Source organism: Scomber scombrus, chromosome 24, assembly GCF_963691925.1.
Source record: "Scomber scombrus chromosome 24, fScoSco1.1, whole genome shotgun sequence".
NCBI lineage: Eukaryota > Metazoa > Chordata > Actinopteri > Scombriformes > Scombridae > Scomber > Scomber scombrus.
The window spans coordinates 5,017,869-5,040,113 of record NC_084993.1 but is presented as its reverse complement, the minus strand read 5'-3'; the positions used below and the strand labels follow the sequence as shown (position 1 = coordinate 5,040,113).

The window sequence follows — 22,245 nt, the reverse complement described above, 5'->3', positions numbered from 1 at the left end:
GTTGATTGAAATGTTGATCCAGGAACATGTCCAACTTGGCTAAATCATGCCGTGTTAACAGCAGACACACATTTCAAATTAAAATCTCAACATTATAGCTGTTTGAACTGATTCATTATGTTATTTTCTTTTATTTCTAATCCAATCCCACATATTAAAAATGTGATATAGTGGCACTCACATCTTAAGAAGTGCTCAGTATGAGTTACTGTGATACCTCAAACTCTTACAGCATGTGTACAGCATTTCCCAACTTGTTCAGGAAGTCAAGAGTCAATGAGCAGCGAACTGAACAATTCCCTCACTGCTAGCAGCAATATTACCTGCTGTTATTAACACTGCTATATAAGAGAGAGGGCAGCACCAGAGGGTTACATGTGACCAAATCCAATATGCTGCATTTTCAGTCAACACTTACAGATGAATGGTAGCCCTACTGGCAACAACAAAACTGCCCCCCGCCCTCCCAAAGAGAAGAAAAAATCATCTCAGTTCATGGCCCTTTTGCTGTTCTCTGTATCCAAGTGATTTAACACAACAGTGATTCAACCTATTCCCTGCTCATGAAAGCTTTTATGTTTGCTGTTTTAAACACTCGCTGCCCGGCGCTGTAGGTCATCCCCGTGAAAAATGCTCTGGCGTGCAGGAAGTGATGCGTTTTATGTATCCAGCGGCAGCAGCAACAGCAGTTTTTATTTGGAATAAACAGAAGAATTTTTTAAAAAAAGGTAGCCCTATGCACCAGATATCTCAATGATTTTTAAATAAAAACTTTAAAAAATGGCTTACAGGATAAACTTGATGTCAGGATGTAATACTTACATACTGGCATTTTGATAGCAGAGCATTTTTCTCTTTCTATCTTTGCACTGACATTTGCACAACAATACAGAGAGACATCCATTGTAGAGGAGAAAGAGATACCAATTCTTCCACTGAGAGAAATCCTCAATAGACCAAAATGCATTACAGCCTCATTTTGTGATGCTGCAGTTTTCAACTTGAGGCCTTTTTGTAATTTGAACAATCGGATAAGCCAACTAATAGAGACTCATTTTTCCTTGACATAAAAACTTCTTAGCTTAAAACTTTCTAGGGTTTGCTGAAAGGCATTGTGGGATATCTTAGATAAAGCTGATTTTTTATTTTGTTTTGTGAGGAGGCGAGTAAATTACAACACTTCATCACAAAATTGCTCCTGGACTGAACTGGACGTCACAGATTGATGACATCGAAGGGTGTGAGCATAATGAGGGGGGGATGGATGGTTGAAAGCACCTGCTTAAGGGCAGCGGTGCATCTGCTGTCCTCGTCTTGCGGGGCACAGCATCATTACAGGATGTTTCAGCTCCCGCATCATGACATCGCTCACTTAAATGAAGCTTGTCTTGTGTATCGACAACAGGGAGAGCAGTAATGAGACAGCACATTACTGCAATGTTCTGGGTGCGGGCCTGTAGACGCTGCTAACAGATGTTTGACAGAGTCTGAATGAGGATGTGCAACAGCCAAAAAACCACAATGCTGAAGCTTGTTTTCCTCCCAAATTGTGCTGTATGTATATTTATATTTAAGAAAAGATCTCTGGCGACATAAGCCTTTTTTTCTCTTCTCCTCTCTCTAAATAAAGAACAGAAGATGAAGCCAGCCCACTCTCATCAGCACATGTGTAATTACTTTGTCAACAAGGGGATTTGAATTGCTTACACCCGTTTAAAGAATTGCTACTTTTCCATTTTCTGTTATCCATCATCAGTGCGGTGCAGGCTTCACTTTTTGCGTACAGCTCATTTTCAGATGAAGGTTTGCTTGTTTTATGATACAGACTAATTCCACGGTGAAAAATGTTCCGGCCTCGGGCAGTTTAATTTGTATTAGTGACAGATCACGACTGCACTGTGTGAACAAACACCGAGGCTGCCTGTTTTATAACCGTAATGAGTTCATTCAGTTTGTTGCACTTGGAAACAGTGAGTCAGTCGGTCTATATATAAAGTGACCTGTGTTTTTACGGGTTGAATGAAAAATCTCAGTGTTATTTGTCAGACACACACACACACACACACACACACACACACACACACACACACACACACACACACACACACACACACACACACACACACACACACACACACACACACACACACACACACACACACAAAACTCAAACATTATCTCACAGTGAATGTTTTTGATAGTTTGATCTCAATTGAATTAATCCGTCACAATGATGACAGCTCAGTTTGTACAGCTCTATTGTCTCAGGCTGCACATATTTTCTTATATTATCAGTGTCCAATACTACTCTAAAAAAGATTTGATCCATAATAAAACTTAGTATTAGAGTATTAAGTGTTATTTCTTTAAAATAATATAAAATGGCTGTTATTCCCTTCAATCTCTGCTTTTGTGACCTGAATGGTGACATTTTGAAATGGACTTATTTTCAATGGGGAAAAAGGACAAAATTGCCATTTTCATTCACATAAAGTAAGAAAATACAACATATGAATCAAAATTGGTATGATTATGTATGCCCCCACATTTAGTCTCCTATCATTCTGCTTATTCATTTTTGAACATTTTGGCACATTATTTTTCATGAAAAATAATTTTCCCATTTTCCCATTGGAAATAGGTCAATTTGAAAATATCATTGTCTTGGTCACAAAAGCAGAGTTTGAATGGAATAATAGCCATTTTCCTTTCTTCTTAGGCACAAGCAATTAGGAAATAGCACTTATTACCCGGGGACAAAAAACAAGTAGCAATTTGTTACTCAATGAAATCACCAGTCCCTAAATAAATCATTAATTACTCCTTCAGTTAGCTAAAGATTCCATAATTTGTCCATTCATTTAAAAAAGGCAAACCCAAAACACTTTCAAACATAAATGCTTTAATTTTCCAATTAAGGGGAAAATCCAAGTGTGGTTTCCATGGTATTTGGTCTATTTTGGTGGTATTATGGGAAAGGAAATCCTTAATTAGAAAATGATGACATTTTAGGCTATAAATTAAGGGGTGGTTTTCATTTTTGTTACATTTTCAGGAGCTTTAACCACTTGAAAACTACCTTCAGCCATCCAAATAATCCATTACAAATACCTTAATCTATTTAACCCATTGTTATGTAGGAAATCTGCAGGTTGAAATCCTGCAGGAGTGACCAGCGCATGATCCAGCAGTGAGAGGAGCCACCACATCAGAGAAATTCCGACAGAATCCACACATGCCTAGAAAAAGGCGCAGGGCTTTTTTGAACTGTGGAACCAGGGAGTCAGTGATTCCCTGCACTTTTGCGCTACAGGACGAACATGGCCTTGTCCCACGAATTTGCATTTTGCAAGTTTCAGGGTGATGGAGGCCTCTGGGAGACAATTAAATATGATTGACAGGGTGTTAAGATGCTAGGATCAAGTGGAGGAATAGGCAAACATCATCCAGATATGCCTCACAATTTTCCACTCTAGTTAAAACAGTATGCATAAGGCGCTGGGATGTGGCGGGAGCATTACGCAACCCGAATGGCAAGAATGTACATTGGAGGAAATTGTCAGATTATTACTATAGTCCTAACACCATTAATAAAGACCGTAATTCCATTATTATTAATGTGTAGAAAATTGTAATACTGTGTAAAATTAAGCTATTTGGGGTCAGAGTGAAAACTTAATTGTTTCAATGGACTAAATTACATCATATTTGAGGCTGATTGTACCTGCTGTGCCCAGCAGAGCTGAAAAAAGGTGCAAATTGTCAGCCACCTCTTATAAAATAATGGCATATTTTAAAGATTGACCAGCCTGCTGTGCATAATTACGGTTGCTAAACTACGAGTGGACAACAGCTGTTTGAGGGCATGAGTTTAGCAAACTATGCAGCGACTTTAACTGTAGTTGTTAGATTATAAAACCTGATTACAATCCAGCAACTTTAAGAATCATTACCTGAAGTAATGATTCAAGCAGTGACAAACCCACACAGGTGAGCCAAAAATAAAATACAGCAAAGAGCATCAAACATTTCCAACCTGTTGCGAACAGAAAGACGAACACACAAACAGATTCTATTCAGTTAAGAATATATTTAAAACATCTTTAATTGTGCGGTTATAAAATTCAAACTGCGTAGAAAAAATATTTTTCTTAAACATCTAGCTCATTAACAAGAGAGTGAGTGTTGTACTATATATTTGTAATTCAGTTTTAAAGTGATATTTCACTTTTTGACTTTTGCTACACATCATTCTCATGTGCTCTGACCCAATATGGGCTGTTCCAGGTGTAGTGATACTGTCTCCTCCCTCATCATCCCACTGCGGACTCTTCCAACGCACACCAAAAAAAAAAAAAACTTAACTGGGGCAATGGAGTGGTTCCAAGTTGGGTTTTTTTCTTCCTGATTTGTGTTTGTGCTTTTTGAGATGTAATTTCAGCTATTTTCAAAGTGGGGAATGGTTGCAGAAGACGAGCCAGGAAAGCTGGAACAACAACAGTGCTGGCACACCTCAGGGCCACCTGAGAGGCAGCAAGTCTGAGGCTGATTCTCGCCTCTAGAGAAATATCACTTTAAAAACAGATGCACAGTGTAAACAGCTGAACGTGTACAAAATCTGTAGCCCTGTAGACAAATAAAGACAAATAGATTCTCATATGTTTACATTTTAAAACAATAAATAAAGATCCTTTATGACGCTGTGTGATAAAGGACACACATTGTTCCCTATTACAGCTTTAAAAAGTCTTTTTTTTCTTTTTCTTTTCATGGCCATAAAAACTTTACAGTATATAAGTGAAATGTCAAGACATAGCATTAGTAAAATTGACCAATTAACAACCATGATGTAGTGTTTTTCATGTGCGCCCACACTTCACCTGTTTCACCTTGGAGGACAATTCAAGCAATGACTCACCGCTGTTGTAAAAAAAAAAAAGGAAAACTGCTTTCCACTTTTTAAAAAAAACACATACACACACAAAAAAACGATCAAATTTAAAGCACTCATCTGTGAAAAGCCACTTAAATCCTCTACCTCTTCATCCATATCCTGATAAATCATATTTGTCTGCTTTACACCTTTGTTTACACTCCAAAACTGAAGGTGCAAAAGAAAATGTGAAAATACAGGTGTCATTTTAATGGCGGTGTGTGTACAGATCCATTATTCAGAAACAGAAACATACACATATATGAGGTTATTATATACTGAACATATTTACATTCTTTGTCAATTAAAAGCAGGTGGACACAATTGACTAACACTGATATTAACAAAACAACAACAACAAAAAAACACAAAGTTTCAGCCTACAGTAGCAGAAACAGTTCAGCACTAAATGGGCTTTTTTTTTGTCAAGTGAAGACAGAACCTGACAGACTGTTCAGGCAGGCTCCATGTTTCACACTGAACTGTGTCAGTCTGTGAAACTGTACAGTATTACGGCCTCTGAGCAAGGACTTCGTTTCCCATGTTGCTCCTCAGTCACGCTCGCCACGCTTGCGGGCTGCCGTACCCCCCGTCTCCGCTGCGGTGTCTTTGTGTGTGTTTGGTTGTCTACACACCGCTCGCTTGAGACAGAAAGCAAAAAAAGGGGAGAGCCGTGATTGAAGGACCTCAATCAGTAAACGAGGTTAAAGAATGATGTCGTGAGTGTCGCCGTTAGGCCGCGGCCTATTCGCGACAGGCGGCAGCGGCTTCTTGAAAAAGTCTGCGAAAGGGGAGGAGGGGGAAAAAAAAGGTTTGACTGCGTTAGTTAAACTACATTCACTACACTGAGCCCTGAAATAAATAAATAAAAATCACTGTCAATTTATTTCAAACTTAAAGCAACAAGAGAAAGACATGAGGTGTGGAAGATGCTGCTGCACAGAGGTAGATGAGAGAAAAATGTGGATGAGCACACAGACAAGCCTTTGAGTTGATTAAAACGTCTGCAGCCATGAAGGATCCACACACATTCAAACACATGCCTGGTGAAGAGCAAGGAGAGGGAAAGAAACAGTGATGTGATACTAATTAACAGTCAACACACACACCTCCAGGCAGACAGAGTTCAGTGTTTGCTCTGCTGCAACGCCGACCACACTGACAAAATGTAATGTTCCTGCTGCTGCTGGGAAACAACAAGTCTGCATGACTTCACTCTTACAAACAAAAATGTCTATTTTTTTTATGATAAACTTTCCAATTAAAACATTTTGAACGGCAGCGCGTGCCAGAGCCGATTGAATAATTAAGCGTCTACTGTGAAGAGGAAACACTGACTCACTGCCATGACAGTTAGTGAACGAGTTAATCCGCACTTAAGCCTGTGTTAGTGAGAATGTTAATGGATGATTTGGCGATATAACAAAAGGAGGTAATGCATGAAATGAGACGGCAGACGGATGGCGAGGGATGAAGCACGAAAGGACGTCAGACGCGGTTTTACCAGAATGTTTCGAGTCCCCGAGTGGCTCGAGTTTTGGCAGCCTAGAAGCTTTGGGTGTGGCCCATCCGACTACAAGAAAGAAAACATAGGGAGGAGATTTGTTAAAATAAATGTGGGAAACCTGAAGTGATGCTCAGGCTGCCTCCTCACACCAGCAGCAGAATCCATGTGTCCACAATTTGGAACAATTTAAGCAGGATCAATCAAAGTTGGGTCAAAACTTAAAAGCATAAACAGCTCATGATGATACACAGACTGACCTGGAGGGGGAGGAGGGGTGGGGCTCTCTGCTGGTGCGTCCTCTGTCCTCAGCGGGTCCACCCGGTGCTTCCTCTTCAGGTGCAGCTTCCTCGTTTTCTTCTTGCTTTGCTCGCCTGTTGTGCCTGCATGAGAGGATACATTTTGGATGTACATTCCCCTAAATTAAGCCTCTCTTCAGTCATGTTCAAACGTGTTCACACGATTAATGGACTGGAGCAACTTTCAACTGTTGCCATTTTTTTTATCCCTTAATTCATCATGCAATCATGCTCTTAATGTGTAATTATCTGTATTAGATATTCTCAGAGCTTGGTGAAAGAACACAGGGTGAATATCAAGGAGTTAACTTGACTAGTTGTCTCTTTAAAAATTTTAAATATCTCAAACAAATATTCGTTGCAGTCTCTGGGCGTTTGTTTAATCATTTGCTTTCAAAGTTGAAACCAGATTCAATATCTTTGCGAGGCTCTGACTTTCTTCCCGTGGTGCAAAGATGAAACCACAAGTTGCCGGCAAAGGATCTTCAAAAGGTACCCGCTGCCCTCACATCTATACAGATCATCATTTTTTATCTTTAATTTTTACATCATTTTAAAATAAACTACCAAGCTGATTTTACACAGAGCTACTGAACTATTTGCCAAGCTATTCTAAGCTGTTAGGGTTAAGCTAAACTAAACTAAAATGTAGCTACCTGGGGTGATTTTAGGAACACACTCACCTGAGCTGGCATTCTCTGGCGTTTGTCTCGTGTCATCTGGCTCTTCGTCGTTGTCCTCCTCGTACTCCTCTTCCTCTTGATCAGCATCAGCCTTCGAGCTGTTGGTCCGGCCCTCCTGCGGCTCTTTTTGCCTCTTTCTCTCCTTTTCTTTATCCTCGTTCTGGGTGCAACATGAAGGCCAAAATTAAAATTAAAATGGGGCTTAAATAGAAAAAAACTAAAAGAAGTTTCAAAGATGATCTCTACAGTCGTTACACACCTCGGATACGACGTTTCCGATTGGCTGGAAGGGGCTTGGCATGTTGTCGTCGTCGGGCTCCTCTTCCTGGATCTGCCTGCCCTCCCGTTCTGCCTCTTCCCTCTCCTGCCTCTCTCTGTGAACAGAACGAGATGTTAACCTTTCGGCATAATGATACACTTCTCCCTCGGTGACAAAGGGCGAATTTAATTCAAGTGCGCATTTGTAAAAAATTGGTATTTTGTGGTATTCAGTGGGAGTTTGCACTTTTGTAATAAAAGCAACATTTGATTTTTACTGCAGTCTAAGAAAGCGAGGACAAATGTATTTTTGAAGGTGCACACCTTTGACATTTCCTCTGCTCCCTTATTTCATTCCACTCTGACCATCTTCTTTCTAATTTATCTTACTATAAAAAAAACATTTCTCTCCTTATCTTCCTTTTCTGTATTCGACGTAATAGTTCAAATACTGTTGTTTTCCATCAGGACAGAAGTTAAGAAAGTTTTGCAGTCAGGTTAAGTTGTTTCCTCCCCGTCACGCGCCATCACCCCCGCGTCCTCACCTCTCCTCTCGTATCCGCCGCACTCTCTCCGCCCTCTCCTTCTTGTCCTGCTCCTCCTGAGCCTGCTGCTCGGCCGTGTCCTTCTGCACGCGCTCAGTAATGGCCTCGTAGTCTTTGGCAATGTTGCTGAGGAGCCAGTTCAGGCCCTTCTTGATGGACTTGTCGACCTTCTTGCCGTAGCCAAGCACTGCAGAGCACGGCTCCTGGAATAGGGATATAAATCAAGAGATGGAGCTTTAAAAGTCAGGGAAAAAAACTAACTTGATGTTGAAGTTTTGTTTCTCTAATGTTATCCTTCAATTCCGCATTCTGCACGTCTCTTACAATAAAGAAAAAGAGCCAATTGCTCTCAAAAATAAGCCTTGCTGTTTTGTTTTCTATACAAGGGTGAAACTACAGTTGCCCTTAATGTCACTCAATGCCGGTCCACAACAGGTGCAGAGACACTTACGATCTGACAGAGACACTTGTTCTCGTTAACAAGCTTCTCTAACGACAGGTTCTCGATGATGTCTGCTTCAGCCAGCGCTCCCTCCTGGTCTTGTTTGTTGGCGAGCCTGAAAGCAGAGAGGGAAAACAAAAAGATGTGAGTTAAAACGGTTGTCATTTAAGCTAAATAAATAAAACTGTACAATCCCTTTTCTTAGACTGGACTGGCTCCCTGGATCAAGCTACTCACTCAGACTATGAAGAGAAAAAATTAAGTAGCTTTAAATACAGTGATCATATTCAATCTTTGCAGTTATAGTGGTTGAAATATCTGATGGAAATCTTATGGAAATGCGACTCTGCTCTGAATGTAGAGTGTTGATTTGACTACACTCTGCATACCTGGAGAAATACTTTAAAAACTCTTAGTGCCCTAACCTGTGGTTTGTGTCCTGATTACTGATTGGGCCGATGCATCCAGGAATCAACCTGCAGTGTGCATTATTCAGCAGCTAATTTGACCAAGGACTCCGATGTTTAAACTGGGCAATTTCTTTATTATCTCCTCATCTTTTATACTTTCCCTGCTGTATCTCTGAGGGTCAAATGCCTTTTTTTCTCTCACAGTTTAAACATACTGTACAACTTCTTGACGCAGTATGTAAATGGAGATTAAAGTATGATCGCTCACACTAGCACTGGTTTGCCAGCGATGCGCGGATGCTGAAGGACCTCGGCCATTGTCTCCCGCGTCTCCTGGATCCGCTGCACATCGCTGGAGTCCACCACAAACACCACGCCGTGCGACTCCGAGTAGTAGTTCTTCCAGATGCCGCGGATTCTCTTCCCACCGCCCAGGTCGAAGATGGTCACCTCGAACTTGCCCTGCTTCAGGTCCACCTTGGAAAAACCGACTGTTGGGGCCACGTCCTGGGGATTATCTGAGGGACAAAAAATAGCGAACATGAATCAGTTTAGCAGAGAAAGCAGGCCGTGATGTTAATAAAATCTTTAGCACAACTTTTGCTGCACAATTTATTATGTTTCAGCATTTTAAAAGTGGACAAAGATTAAAAAAAATCTAATCAGAAAAAAGTGCAACAAACAGTCCTAACCTCCTTGGATTCCTCGTACTGTGGCGGTCTTCCCTGCGTTATCCAGTCCCACCATCACCAGAGTCACTTTCCTGTAAGATAATAAAGTACAAAATGAATACAGATGAAGCACAGTGCCCAGACATCCCTGCTCAGCGATATGGTCCAGGCCTGTAAACAAAGGACAAAAGGAGAGACAGCGGTTGGTTTATGGCACCGTGACCGAACTAGAGGAACACACTGGTATTATCTCTCGTGACGCATTTGGGGGCACATAAGCCAATTAAAAATCTGATTGACCAATGTAATCAGAGTTTGATAGGCATGAGTGAGTGAGTGAGTGAGTAAGCGATTATCAGCTGACTGCAACTACCTAACTATATTTACCCTATTGATGTAGCTCAAAATGCAACATTAGTGCTGATCAAATATCATTTTTACTATTAACATGAAGCCAAATATAAAAATGGATTGTCTATATTCATTTCCCTGAGAAGATATCACTGTTTATACATTTCTATTAAGCAAATAATTTAAAATACAGCTTACAGGAATTAAATCTAATATTGACATTAGCCATTATGATTAAAACATTCTCAGCTATAGTCATCATCTCTAAAAAAGAAAAAACCTGTTTGTGTGTCCCGTGCAGGCACACAGGAATGGACACACAGCCAGCTCTGCAGATTTGTTTGCACACATTTGAGCAGCGAGTTACAGCAAACACCACAAAGTTGTTCAAAATGATCCAGAAATACTACTAATTCAAATTATTGTGGGTTTTGCGGCATCATTTGCTACATTTATGCTAAAACCTGAGACTTGATCACAATTTGATTTCATGCATCCTTGATTATTCTGTCCAAAATACATAAAGATATTGAAGGTTTAACTATAATTTTGAATAGTTTGGAGCCACTTTAAGACTGGATCCACACATGTCATTTTTCACCTTTTAACCCTTTACATGATATTTATATTCTAGTCATAACAGCATCTTGCAATTTAGACATTTAGATAAATATTCACACAAAAAAACACAACAGTACACAATAAAGAAAAATCCACTGAATACACAATGAAAAACATCGAAGACCACAATGACCTAGAACCAGATGCACTCTTGAGTCTGCATCCAGGGCACGACCCACTTTTGTCTCGTGGCTCCATACTTAACTTTTAAACTTGCGGCGAAACGACATCACGCGCACAATCCATCTAACTGTCCTCTCAAGCCAATGGGCTTTCATCAGGGTAGTCTCTTGATATAAACTTTCCAAAAAAAAAGGTGAGATACTGACTGGCTGGCTCCCCTGTCCGTTAACCCATCACCTTCTGTCTGCAGCACAGCGTTACAAACCCAGCGCAGCAAACGGGCCAAGACTAAAAAGACCCACTGAACAGACTTGGCTGTGGGATTAGGTGAGGATTTCTGCCTAAATCCAAAGGATCAGATGCCTCACAAGAACCACGTGGGTTAAGCATTCACGGTTACGTTTTTCTGTTCTCTTCAGCCATGTAAGGCCTTTCAGGAAAACTAAAAAATACTGAAGATAACACTGGAAAGCTGAGGACATGTCAATAAAGAGCACAGTAGAGCAAAGAAACACTGTATGATTTCTGATTTCTTTAAAAGAGGCTGAAATAATATCTAATCATTATTTTCTTTATTAAATCAGTGTGCTGGTTATTTCCTTTATTAAACAATTGTTTGATCTATAAAATTACAGACAATAGTGAAAACACTTTCCGAGTCTACAGAGATGTAGACCCTAGTTTTGTTTAAAACAGTCCAAAACACAAACATATTCACTTTACAATGAAATAAATAAGAAAAAAGCAGGAAATCCTCAAATTTAAGAGGCTGGAATGTTTGGCTTTTTTGTGTGAAAATGTTCTTTAATGATTAACTTATTATCACAATAGTTGCTGATTATTTTTATGTCAATTGACTCGTTGTTTCAGCTCTGTTAATATCTGTAAAAGGGTTAAACAGTCCAATATATTAATTTCTAAAAAATAAATCACGCCCATTATAATAAAAAAGGATCTTCATCATTAAAAGGCAAACATGCAGAGAGTTTTCTGCTTTCTGTTTATTTATGTGGCTGTGATGATTCAAGACAGCTAAACTATGAGCTGTCATGTCATATTTGTTGCTTCAATCATGTAAAATCACCTTATTAATCTCCATAAGGTATTTGACAAAAATGATGGATGGTTTAAAAATCTACCTACTGAACTTTCCTGTCAGTGGTTGAATTGTATTTCTCTGTGTAAAAACATGAATGGATTACAATGACTTTACCCAACTTTCCAAAAGTAATGGCACAATTACAGGAGCTATTAAAAGTTTCAGAGGAATATATAATGACATATTTGTGATTTTTCTTACCTTGCAGGCTCTCGCCAGCGTTTCAGCCAATTACAGCAGTTCGCCATCAGGCTAAACATCGCAATCCGAGAGAGGAGAGATGACTTCACTCAAGTGTTCATCTAGCCAGAAGCGTCTCAACACTTTCCAGCCCTGATTAGTGGCGACAACTAGCCGATTTCCCCCAACTTAACTACAGCTACATGGCAACACAAACACCTGACAGCATTGCCAGCTTTTAAAACTAACTATTGGAGCGCCTGTTGAATGTTATATGCACACACGTTATTTGAGTTGACATCAATTTTCCAAAAAAAAAAAAGCCCAATACGTGTCCCGTTATCTGATGTGTTAGCTTATCTAGTTAGCCTAGCGGTGACGGCAACCCCTTAACTCGTTTGGTTTTCAGCACACAACAGGCCACACGTCAAGTTACTGTCCGGAATATTTATAAAAAAAAAGCTGTGAACTATAATATGTTGTCATAAATAAATAAACAGGTATCGCTCACGAAGCTTTAGCTACTTAGCTGGTTTATGGCTCTGCCCGCTTTGTTTACGTCGTCTTTTCTGCTGCTAGGCTGCGGGCGTGCTGACGTCATCTCCCGTAATCAACAAATCTGCGTCGTTTTGGTCCAGATTGACCACTGCTGGGAAAGAGCGCCCCCTGTGGACTATAATAGACTATATACCTGTACCCCACAATGCTTTAAGTATTCAAACATAAGTCAGGTGCTCATATGGACATAGAAAGAGGTTGTCCTTGCTGTAATAATTCCTCTTGTTCATACTGGCTGTTAAAAGATATCCTCCAAATGTGCTTTCAGTGGAAGTGATGGGTGTGAAAATCCACAGTTTGTCCACACAGTTATTTCAAAGTTGATCTGAAGCTTATATGAGACTTCATCAGTCTGAGTTAGTCAATTGGATATGTGCCACATTAACAGTCTTTTTAGCATCAAATTCCCTATTTGTGTCCAACAAACAATAAACTACAATAAGGCAAATATTACATACATTTTAACTACTTTCGCCCAGTAACATGTCTTCAGAAGTTTCATTTTTAATCACAATTGTGAAAAAAAAATACTGTAACATTGAAAGATATCTACTTGATTTGACTAATTTGGAAGCTTTATATTAGGTCAAATAAACCATTCAATTCATTTTTTGCACAAGAGGTTGGTCAATATGAATGATTACAACAAGATAGACCTATATTAATATTCATTTAAGAACCTGCTTACTGTTTTAAGACAACCTATCATTTAGTGATAATGATTGTGGAAGCATTTTTTTTGTGAAAAATACACTGTTTAATCTCTTTTTAAAAAATGATGTGGCATTTTGTTATGAATGCCATCATGCCATCAGTAGGACACACACACACACACACACACGCACGCGCGCACACACACACTCACACACACACACACACACACACACACACACACACACACACACACACACACACACACACACACACACACACTTAAATATTAGATACATAAAACACAATGAAATACATAAATGAAAACATTTCAAACACATGCTAAAATTTACCATGCAAACTCATTAAATAATCCTACATCAGTGTGACTGAATAAAACTTTTTTTCCACCACCATAAAAACTAACAAACACAAATGTTCTGGACTAAATCTGGTCGTAAAAGCAGCAGAAGAATCATATACAGCAGTTGGAAAAGCACCAAAAAAACTAAAATTGTACAAATTGTGTGAACAAGAACTCAAAGTGAACACTGAAAAGTTGTTTTTTATTCATTGAATAGTCCCATAGCAGCAAGTATTTCTGTAAATGTCTTGAAATGAGAGAGAATACTGAACATGCACACATTTATAATACTATATCATTTGAACTCCCTTCATTTTAGCCTCAAGTATGATTTTAAATATAGTTTTGGCACAATTGTTTGTTCCATACCACTGAACTGAACTGTCTTGAACTGAGAAGGAGAGAATGACACACTCAGCCACAGAGGCTGTGTTTACTTCACTTATTGCTTCACCAGAATCATTGAATTTCCTCCTTTCTACTCGAGTGAAAGGTACTACATTAGAAGACAGCAGCTCTCCTTGACTGAGTCTGCAGGCTATTTTGTTGTTAGACTGAGTATCAAGTGTCTGTTAAGGCAAAGATAGATGCACTTTAATTCCCGGCCTGACTTATTGTCGCTGTTCATCTCAGCGAGTGCTGAAAGGTGAGTCTGCAGCCAGAGCAGTGAGGCAGGATGAAGAATGTCCGCCGGAGGAAACATTACCTCCTCTTCAGACAACTTGAGCTCAGTTTTTAGGAGATGTATCTGCTGCTCTCATTGCAATAATCTTTATTTGTTTACTGGGATCCAGTGTGAGTGTAGAAGCTGGCTAGACTGACAGTAATGAGGCCGTTGTCCTTTTGGCTCCAATTTAAAAAGCTGCTGAACTCTTGACTGAAGTTTAAAGACTTTAATGTAATTCTTTTCAATATTTTGCTTCTATGACAATATTATTACTGAATAGTCTCATAATATTTATGTCATGCTAAGTGGGTTTTATAGAGCCTGCTGTGCAAATTTCCCCGTAATTCTACGTAATTGTTTTCATACTTCAATGTCTTTGTACACCACTCTCTACAACTCTACAAAGACCATAACTAAATAATTAGCAAAGTATTGTAGTATTGGTTTTTGCAGAGTATACAAATTAGCCAGAAGTTTGTAATTGGTAATACATCAATAATTTATTATTTATTTCAGGAAAATTATACTGTGATGTTTTTTTGACTAGTGAACGCTCACAACAATTTTATCAGGCGTTTATTGTTATTATAATTGTTACAATATTTTTTTCACTCAGAAATTCAATAATACACATTAAAACTGTCATAAAATGTTTTTCCCACTTCATTACTTTTCTACAAAATCTAGAGCCTTCTTTAGGATAAATGCTTTAATTCCTAATTTCAAATCTTTGCTCAGGGTTAAGTGATATTTCTGCTCAGTTAACATTTAATATAATTATAATTGAGGGGATTTTAGACTAATTACAACACAATGTTAGACTAATTTGATATTTAAAAATAAAAAATAAACCATCTTCGTCATCCCTTTGGTGCCATCTGTTGGCTCCCATTTCAAGTTTTACTGCGCATGCGTCAACACTTCCTCCCCCGGTTTCTCAATGTGGTTTGGTCGGGTGATCGGTTCCATTCATTTCTTCAAACAGACGAAGTTAGTGTGCAGGACTCTGATCAATCATCTCCACCTCACTTCAGGTACGACTGCGCTCCTGCGGCTGTATGTTGAAGCCGTGTTTTGCATTGTTACACAGATACCATTTGGATTTTATGAGAGACACTTTAATTGTCACTGTAGGCATGCAACGAAATTATGTTTGGTAAATCTTAGAGACCAGCAGCAATAGAAAACAAGATAAAACAAGACAACAAGTTTACCAAGATACTGCACAACAAGTTAGATAGTTAAAAACATTATAGGGACATATGTATATATATAATACATTCAAAGGGATTATGAACAGTGACAGTGCAGTATGACGGATCTGCAGGATGAATGAGGTACTTGTTATTAGAAGATAACACAAGCCTCTTTAAGCACTTAAACGGTGTCGCCTACATTACACTAGTAGCTACTGCAGGGTTATTGTAATGATTACATAAGCTTATTTAGGGCAGGGCTGTGCAATATGGAAAATATCAAATATCACGATATTTCTGACTACATACCTCGATATCAATACTGCAACACTATTGTAGGGATGATTATTTGTGCTTTTGCCAAGTATTGACACAGGGGGAGGTTTTTAATTAATAGTCATCAGTAATGTGGATATAGGTAATGACTTAGTGAGTAAAGGCAAATAATAAAACAGCTAGATGAAAATTATTACATCACTTTACTGTAATGCAGCTTTTAGGCAAGGCAAGACAAGTCTTCAGTCTTGATTTAAAAGAACTGAGACCTGCAATTGAGATATGTGGAGCATAAAAATTGAATGCTGCTTCTCCACATTTAGTTTTGACTTTGAGGACAGGAAGCAGACCTGTTCCCAGATCACATGACAGGTCTGGATCATTCACAACATAGCAGAAGATCAGTCTCATATCACCATATTGATATATCGATATATTGCCCAGCCCTTATGCAGTGTTTGTTATCTCAATCTCTATGCATGCATGTGTGTATCTTACACACATACTGTATCATTGTGCAAACTCATCCTACACTCACATTTTTTATGGTCTTAACAGCACAATGTCTTTTGAAGATTATTTAGGCCGTCACAGTGAATTCATTATTGAGCTGATCCAAAGTCCAAAGATCTTCAATGAGAGCGAGCCTGGAGGTCACAGGGACACGATTTTCAGTCACACATTGATAGAAAATGTATTATCTAGTTTCCCCGGGGATGTTGTTGTGCTGCAGTAATAACTCACAAACCCTCAGATGAACTTTTAAGAGGCGGCAGCTTCTCCTTAATGTGACAGGAAAGTCGAGGCAGCTGCATTTTATTCATTCGTCTATATATCCGCATTCTTTCACATGTAGATATATAGATGTCACCACCCACAGCCAAGAGATAAAAACAACTTTTATCTCTTTATATAACCCAGTATTGAGCAGAAACTGTCAAAACAGTTCGATATAAAGTTACAGACATAAGATACTGAATATGAATATTGCAGTTTATTTCACACTGGGGTGTTTTTCAGCAACTCATGCTTTGCTTTCTTTGTAGGTCTTTTTTTGTTTTATCCCAAAAAAGGTGGCTGAGAAAAAGTTAAAATGATTCTTTCCAAATGGTTGAAATGCATGTCGGGTTTGCAGATGTGCTGTCAAAGCAAAGTCTCTGAACATTTTCAGATGCCTCTAATAAATAAACACGATTAGAATATGATCCTAATCATGTCTGATTGACACCTGACCCATAACAGTTCCACCTCATCTCATTTCAGAGGTGTTTCCGCCCCCCTGTGTCCACATGGCTAATGTCTTCGTCTATGGCACCCTGAAAAAGGGGCAGCCCAACCACTATCGTATGTTTGACAGCGTCAATGGAAAGGCGGAGTTCCTCGCCTCAGCCTTCACCACTGAGAAATACCCGTTGGTGATTGCCAGCGAGAACAACATCCCTTTCCTCCTCAACATCCCCGGCCAAGGTCACCAAATCCAAGGTGAGATCTATAAAGTGGACGAGCAGATGCTGGAATTCCTGGATGATTTTGAAGGCATTCCCATCATGTACCAGCGGACTCTGATCAAAGTGGAGGTGAAGGAATGGGAGGGACCGACAGAGGGCGAGGAGAAGCCATCACCTGGAAGTGGCGCAGAGGCTTTTGTGTACAGCACGACGACGTACAAGCCAGAGTGGATCTCGCTGCCCAGCTACGAGAGCTATGACTCATATGGGGATCACGGGCTGGACTACGTCACCAGAGAAGCACGGGACTGATGTCACTCGCAGGATGAGATTAGTAGATCCTGAATAGATAGCATCCACACAGCTTACATGCATCTCCATAATACATAAGTCCCCTTTCTACCTCTGTACAAAGCTGAATATTTCTCACATTTGAAGGAAATCATACTTGAATGCATGTTCTGTGTCTAAGATCTTGGGAATGAGTTATTATGTATAGCCTGGTTCAATGTAGCTTCCTCTTTATGTGCTGAAATTGAAAAAAAACATTAAAAAATGACATTATTAAGTATCGAGGCAGTGAATCATTAGAGGCAAGACAGTAATCAGCCGTAAAACTTAAAAGTATAGGGAGATATTGCAACCAATAGTATTACTTCATTAAGAGAAAGGCTTCTGATTGTAATGTAAATGTCGATACTAAGAGTACAATCAATAATAATTTGCTAAAGTGCTATTTCTTTGACAGCATTAGGTCAACAAAACCTCTAAAAACAACCCATGTGTGTCATTTAAAGTCTGTGGTTTCAAATGTTTTACATCACAGGGAAATGCTGCACTGTAGATACAGCCGTAACAATCATGGATCATGTTTTATCATCCTGTTTCTCAGTAACATGCAAATGTTTTCATGCTGAAAGGCATCAGAAACGGCACACGGCAGAGTAGATGTGAAAGAAAGGTACTTGACTAGTCAGTAGTTAACTCTGATTCACAGCAGGTGAGATTACCGTTATACTGGACAGCAGCCTTTCTGTAACTGAAGCCGGGTGTTGCTGTGAAAGAAAATAGAAGCTTGATCAGGTTTCCTTGCAGAGATATGGAGTCAGATTTATCACAGACCTGTTAAGCTACTGCCTCAGGCGTCTTTATTTCAAAAACACTTATTGGAGCAGCAATTTAAGCTCTGTAGATGCTGATATTGTATCAAAGCCGTTAGAGGTGGCGTGCTGTGCAATTGGTCCACTGAGGCTTTTTGAAATTTCCCCAGCGTTAAATCTTGAAACCACAAAGGCACTGTTTTCAGAACGATTTCTACATTTCCAAACGATATTAGTATGTTTAAATGTGCGGTCAGTTTGAATCAATGGGCAGATAAATCAGCTGGCGGAGCTTAACATTACTTAGCTGCACTTTTCAATGATGAAGAAAGAAAAATAAAACAGGATTTTACCAATAAAAACTCCCTATAGCTCCACTTTTGTACCCATGACTTGACATTATTTTTTATATATGTATATTTGAGTTTTCCATTGAAATACAATAGTTTATAAAATAGTTAAAATTTTCCTCATGTTATTTTGTCTTAACTCCATCCTGGCTTTAGTTCTCATAAAAACATCAATAAAAACAAGTGAATGGTCTCATTTCTTTCATATGAACACAATCTTTTCTCATCTTTATTTAAAATATTAAAATCCAGAAAACCTGGAGGGATACAGAAGAGAAAGATATTTGGCAATGAACCATTGAAATCTCTGTTGGCGTTGGAAGCAGTTTTGAAGTCAGTTGTCCTTTTAAAATGAGAAAAAAACTAAAGGAGAAAAAGAGAAAAAAGGAGAGTAGAACATTTCACAGTGTATCAAAGTATTGTACAAAAAGTTGCCTTAAAAAAGGAAAACAGATGTGTGTGTTGTAATTGTCTCCAAACTGGCATCACATTTACTGTAATTCAAATTATTTATAGATTGTCATACAAAAAAAAAAAGACTCAAGTGTGTTCACATGCGCACACTTCTCCACATTTAAGCAAATTATGTACATTATTGAATCCCTATCACAAATATGTCATCATACATGAATATTAAGAACATTACAAATCAAGGAAACATTACAGAGTGATAGGATGTGGTGCACAAACACATGTGTCAGTGTCCCAAATACTTCTGGAAAATCTCTTTGTATTTCATTCAGGTTTATGAGAAAGATAAAATCCTCCTGGCTGTAAACAGGTTAGGCTGTTGGCTTGAATATTACTGTAAATCCATGTCAACATGTGTGCATGTGAACGTCACTCAATGGTGCAAACATAAAGTCAGTCAGGAAAACGCTGCTACACAGACTGTGCTGCCAGTTCAGAGTAAAAAAAAAAAAAAGGATAATTATTTATGAATGAACTGCCATCACAGACAGCTTGCCCCTAATCAGACACTAATGGTGCAGAAAGTGGCTTTAAGCAGTTTGTGTAGTGAGAAGGTGGATGCAGGAGGTGGAGGTGACCGAGGTGAAGTGGGAGGACCTCTGAGTGATGTGTAAAGAGGAAGTGAATCAGCTATTCAGAGGTATTAATTAGCGCCTGCTGTGTGAAACACTATCGTAAGAGTCTTTTCAGGTGTTTGTGCAGTCTGAAGTCTAGATCTTCACCCAGCCGAGCGTCTCTAAGGAGAGCCGAGGGCGTCGGTATCATCAGTAAAGATCTTTCCTGGTGCACGGCAGGGAGCGGCTGGCGGAGCACGTGGCGCTGCGGATTACCTCCATCCACCTTGAGATGAGAAAAAATGAAAAGAACATAAAAAAAACCACTTGGGTAAGTAATTTTACTGCCAAAAGTACCGAACTTTTCCACCCATTTTCAGTTATTAATTATACCGATCGTTTAAGGGCACCTACAGACTTGCCAAAATGTCAACACTGTATTCAAATAAAACACGGGACAGATTAGATTAAGTTTGTAGAGCTACTTAAAGGACACACGCTCTGTACCTTTCAAACGTGTACTCGCTCTCCGATCTGAAGTAGTAGACGTGGGATTTAAAGTGAAGTTTGAAGACGTAGTCCTTGTGGATGCTCTCCGACTCAGATGGGACGGTGACAGAGTAGCCCAGCAGAGGAAGGCTGGCCAGAGGGTAGTCGTCCTGCAGGCAGACCTCAGTTAACATCTGTAACTGTTTAACTTGACTGGCAAACTAATGGTACATTTTCAAATGGGTGATAAACAGACACAGCAGCAACAACTCAAAAAAATCAACTAAAAAGTATCTAACCTGGTGCGACTTATAGAAAAAGAGGCTGAAGTTGGTGAAGACCACCCAGAGTTTCTGCCAGCCGTTACTGTTCTTAAACTTCCTCAGCAGGTTACCTGATAGCTGGTTCTGGAAACACAGAAGAGGAGAGAAGACAGGAGGAAGAAAACCGGTTCAAATAACACAAACTACAAAGCTGATCCCATTATGATGTTTAAATGTAGAAAAAAGATGGAAAACTTGTCTGGTTACAGCACTGATTCACACACAACACTCATGCAGAAGAAATATGACAGAGCTGCACATAACTTTAACATAATTTTTTTCAATATCAATTAATCTGATGATTATTTACTTAATTTATAGGTTGTTAGATTGTGAAATGTCAGAACATTTACATTTTGGTCCTCAAATTACTGTTTGACATTTTTGCAAAAAAGTGAGTCACACAATTATCCAATTACTGAAATAGTTGCAGATTAATTATCTGTCTGATTGATTAGACTCCTTTTTTCAGCTCTACAATATGAATTACATTCTGACATCACTTTAAAATGGTTGTCTGGTTTGTGTGAGCAAGTTGTCATGACAGTGAGTATTGTTTAGGAAAAAAAACACATTAATTTAGGCTCAGAAAATTGTCTCTTTAACATTTAACTTGTTTGGCTAGGTTATGGTTTGTGGTGGATTTGGTACAGTCAGACCTCAGCTGTGACTATTGCAGTACCTCTCTACTCCAGCAGGTGTCACTAAAGGACAGGCTGTATATTCTGTACCAGCAAACCACAGAGAAGAGAGACTCGGACCCCTGAAGTCTGCCTCTGAGGGGCCTCGTCAACTCACTGGCCGGACTACTGGCCTCAGCGTAGACAGACAGAGGTGGAAGTGAAGTGGACAGAGAGACAAATGGAGGTGAAAATGGAGAGAGGAGAGAAAAGGCCAAAAACACAGACATGAGAAGAAAAGTAAGACAAAGGACATTGACTCAATGTTCCTTTGCCTGTAAGGAAGAAGACCAGGACAGAAAGTACACACTGGACAAAAACAGACGACTGGACTCCACAGCTACGAGCTTCAGAGGAGAAACAGAGATGTGATGTTTAGACAGAAGGCGATTTAGAAACACAAACACAGTCTGGTACCTCCACAGCAACACTAAAGTCCACCATGGACACGCTAGTGTTGCGATGCCAGCAGACGTGCACGGTGGTGTTACCACGGTGACCCTGGCGCTCCAGAGACGAGCGCGAACCGCAGAGCTCCTCCTCAGACTCTTGCTCGGCTCCACCGTCCTCCGACAGCTCTGGAGAACAACGGGAGAGTTCAAATATAATATACTGCAGCCTCAAGACAATTCACACATATTTATGATGCATATGTTACGTATTATACTCTCACTGGAGCGGTTTTATTGACATTTGGGTTTGTCAGTGTGCTAACTTTGTCTCTGCCAGTCGAGGCTGAATTATTTCTGCCTCTGGGAAAGCTTTTCCACTGAAATCTGGTAGTAAAAGGGGAAAAACATAAAATGCTTTTCTTATTTTTACCAGCTGATGGGAAGTTAAATGAAAAGTGTAACGCTTCGTACTTGGTTTCACACACCATTACACAGGGGTTTTGGAGTTTGGGGTTTCAACTCCATTTAATTTTTTATAGTCTACAATCACATCTGTCTCACAGAGCTTTACAATCTGAACAGCAAACAATGTCTCAGATTCTTGATT

At 39.4% G+C, this 22,245-nt stretch overlaps 3 protein-coding genes across 5 annotated transcripts in view; 1 reads left to right on the top strand and 2 right to left on the bottom strand.

The window, feature by feature from the left end:
- Positions 1-4,739: 4,739 nt before the first annotated feature.
- Positions 4,740-12,691, bottom strand: arl13b (ADP-ribosylation factor-like 13b). 2 transcript variants are annotated; one of them, XM_062414795.1, is made up of 10 exons: positions 12,141-12,691; positions 9,767-9,837; positions 9,343-9,592; positions 8,674-8,779; positions 8,223-8,425; positions 7,679-7,793; positions 7,420-7,579; positions 6,698-6,820; positions 6,438-6,506; positions 4,740-5,714 (listed from the first exon to the last, which is right to left on the bottom strand). In XM_062414795.1, exons 1-10 carry the CDS (start codon positions 12,197-12,199, stop codon positions 5,638-5,640), a joined length of 1,233 nt encoding a protein of 410 aa, XP_062270779.1. In that variant the 5' UTR covers positions 12,200-12,691; the 3' UTR covers positions 4,740-5,637. The 2 variants fall into 2 exon arrangements, with proteins under 2 accessions (XP_062270779.1, XP_062270780.1); XM_062414796.1 differs by having other exon boundaries at positions 4,740-5,574.
- A 2,640-nt stretch (positions 12,692-15,331) lies between these two features.
- Positions 15,332-18,835, top strand: LOC133976254 (gamma-glutamylaminecyclotransferase-like). The gene is made up of 2 exons (XM_062414414.1): positions 15,332-15,393; positions 17,095-18,835. The coding sequence occupies exon 2, from the start codon at positions 17,121-17,123 to the stop codon at positions 17,589-17,591; it is 471 nt and encodes a 156-aa protein (XP_062270398.1). The 5' UTR covers positions 15,332-15,393; positions 17,095-17,120; the 3' UTR covers positions 17,592-18,835.
- Positions 18,836-18,924: 89 nt separating this feature from the next.
- farp1 (FERM, RhoGEF (ARHGEF) and pleckstrin domain protein 1 (chondrocyte-derived)) overlaps positions 18,925-22,245 on the bottom strand; it is a 54,825-nt gene continuing 51,504 nt past the window's right edge. For both annotated transcript variants that reach the window (XM_062414412.1, XM_062414413.1), the window contains exons 25-28: positions 21,664-21,824; positions 20,543-20,650; positions 20,262-20,413; positions 18,925-20,040 (exon numbers count right to left, since the gene is read on the bottom strand). In XM_062414412.1, coding sequence (XP_062270396.1) covers positions 19,965-20,040; positions 20,262-20,413; positions 20,543-20,650; positions 21,664-21,824 — 497 coding nt within the window. In that variant the 3' untranslated portion in view covers positions 18,925-19,964. The remainder of the gene's footprint in view (positions 20,041-20,261; positions 20,414-20,542; positions 20,651-21,663; positions 21,825-22,245) is intronic.

What these genes read in the sequence shown, in the direction of transcription:
- arl13b (XM_062414795.1), bottom strand. Translation starts at nt 12,199, where the DNA reads ATGTTTAGCCTGATGGCGAACTGCTGTAATTGGCTGAAACGCTGGCGA. An exon ending in CGCTGGCGAGAGCCTGCAAG is followed by an intron (nt 9,838 to 12,140) that starts GTAAGAAAAATC and finishes ATTATCTTACAG; the next exon opens with GAAAGTGACTCTGGTGATGG. An exon ending in ACAAGTGTCTCTGTCAGATC is followed by an intron (nt 8,426 to 8,673) that starts GTAAGTGTCTCT and finishes TCCCTATTCCAG; the next exon opens with GAGCCGTGCTCTGCAGTGCT.
- LOC133976254 (XM_062414414.1), top strand. Translation starts at nt 17,121, where the DNA reads ATGGCTAATGTCTTCGTCTATGGCACCCTGAAAAAGGGGCAGCCCAAC.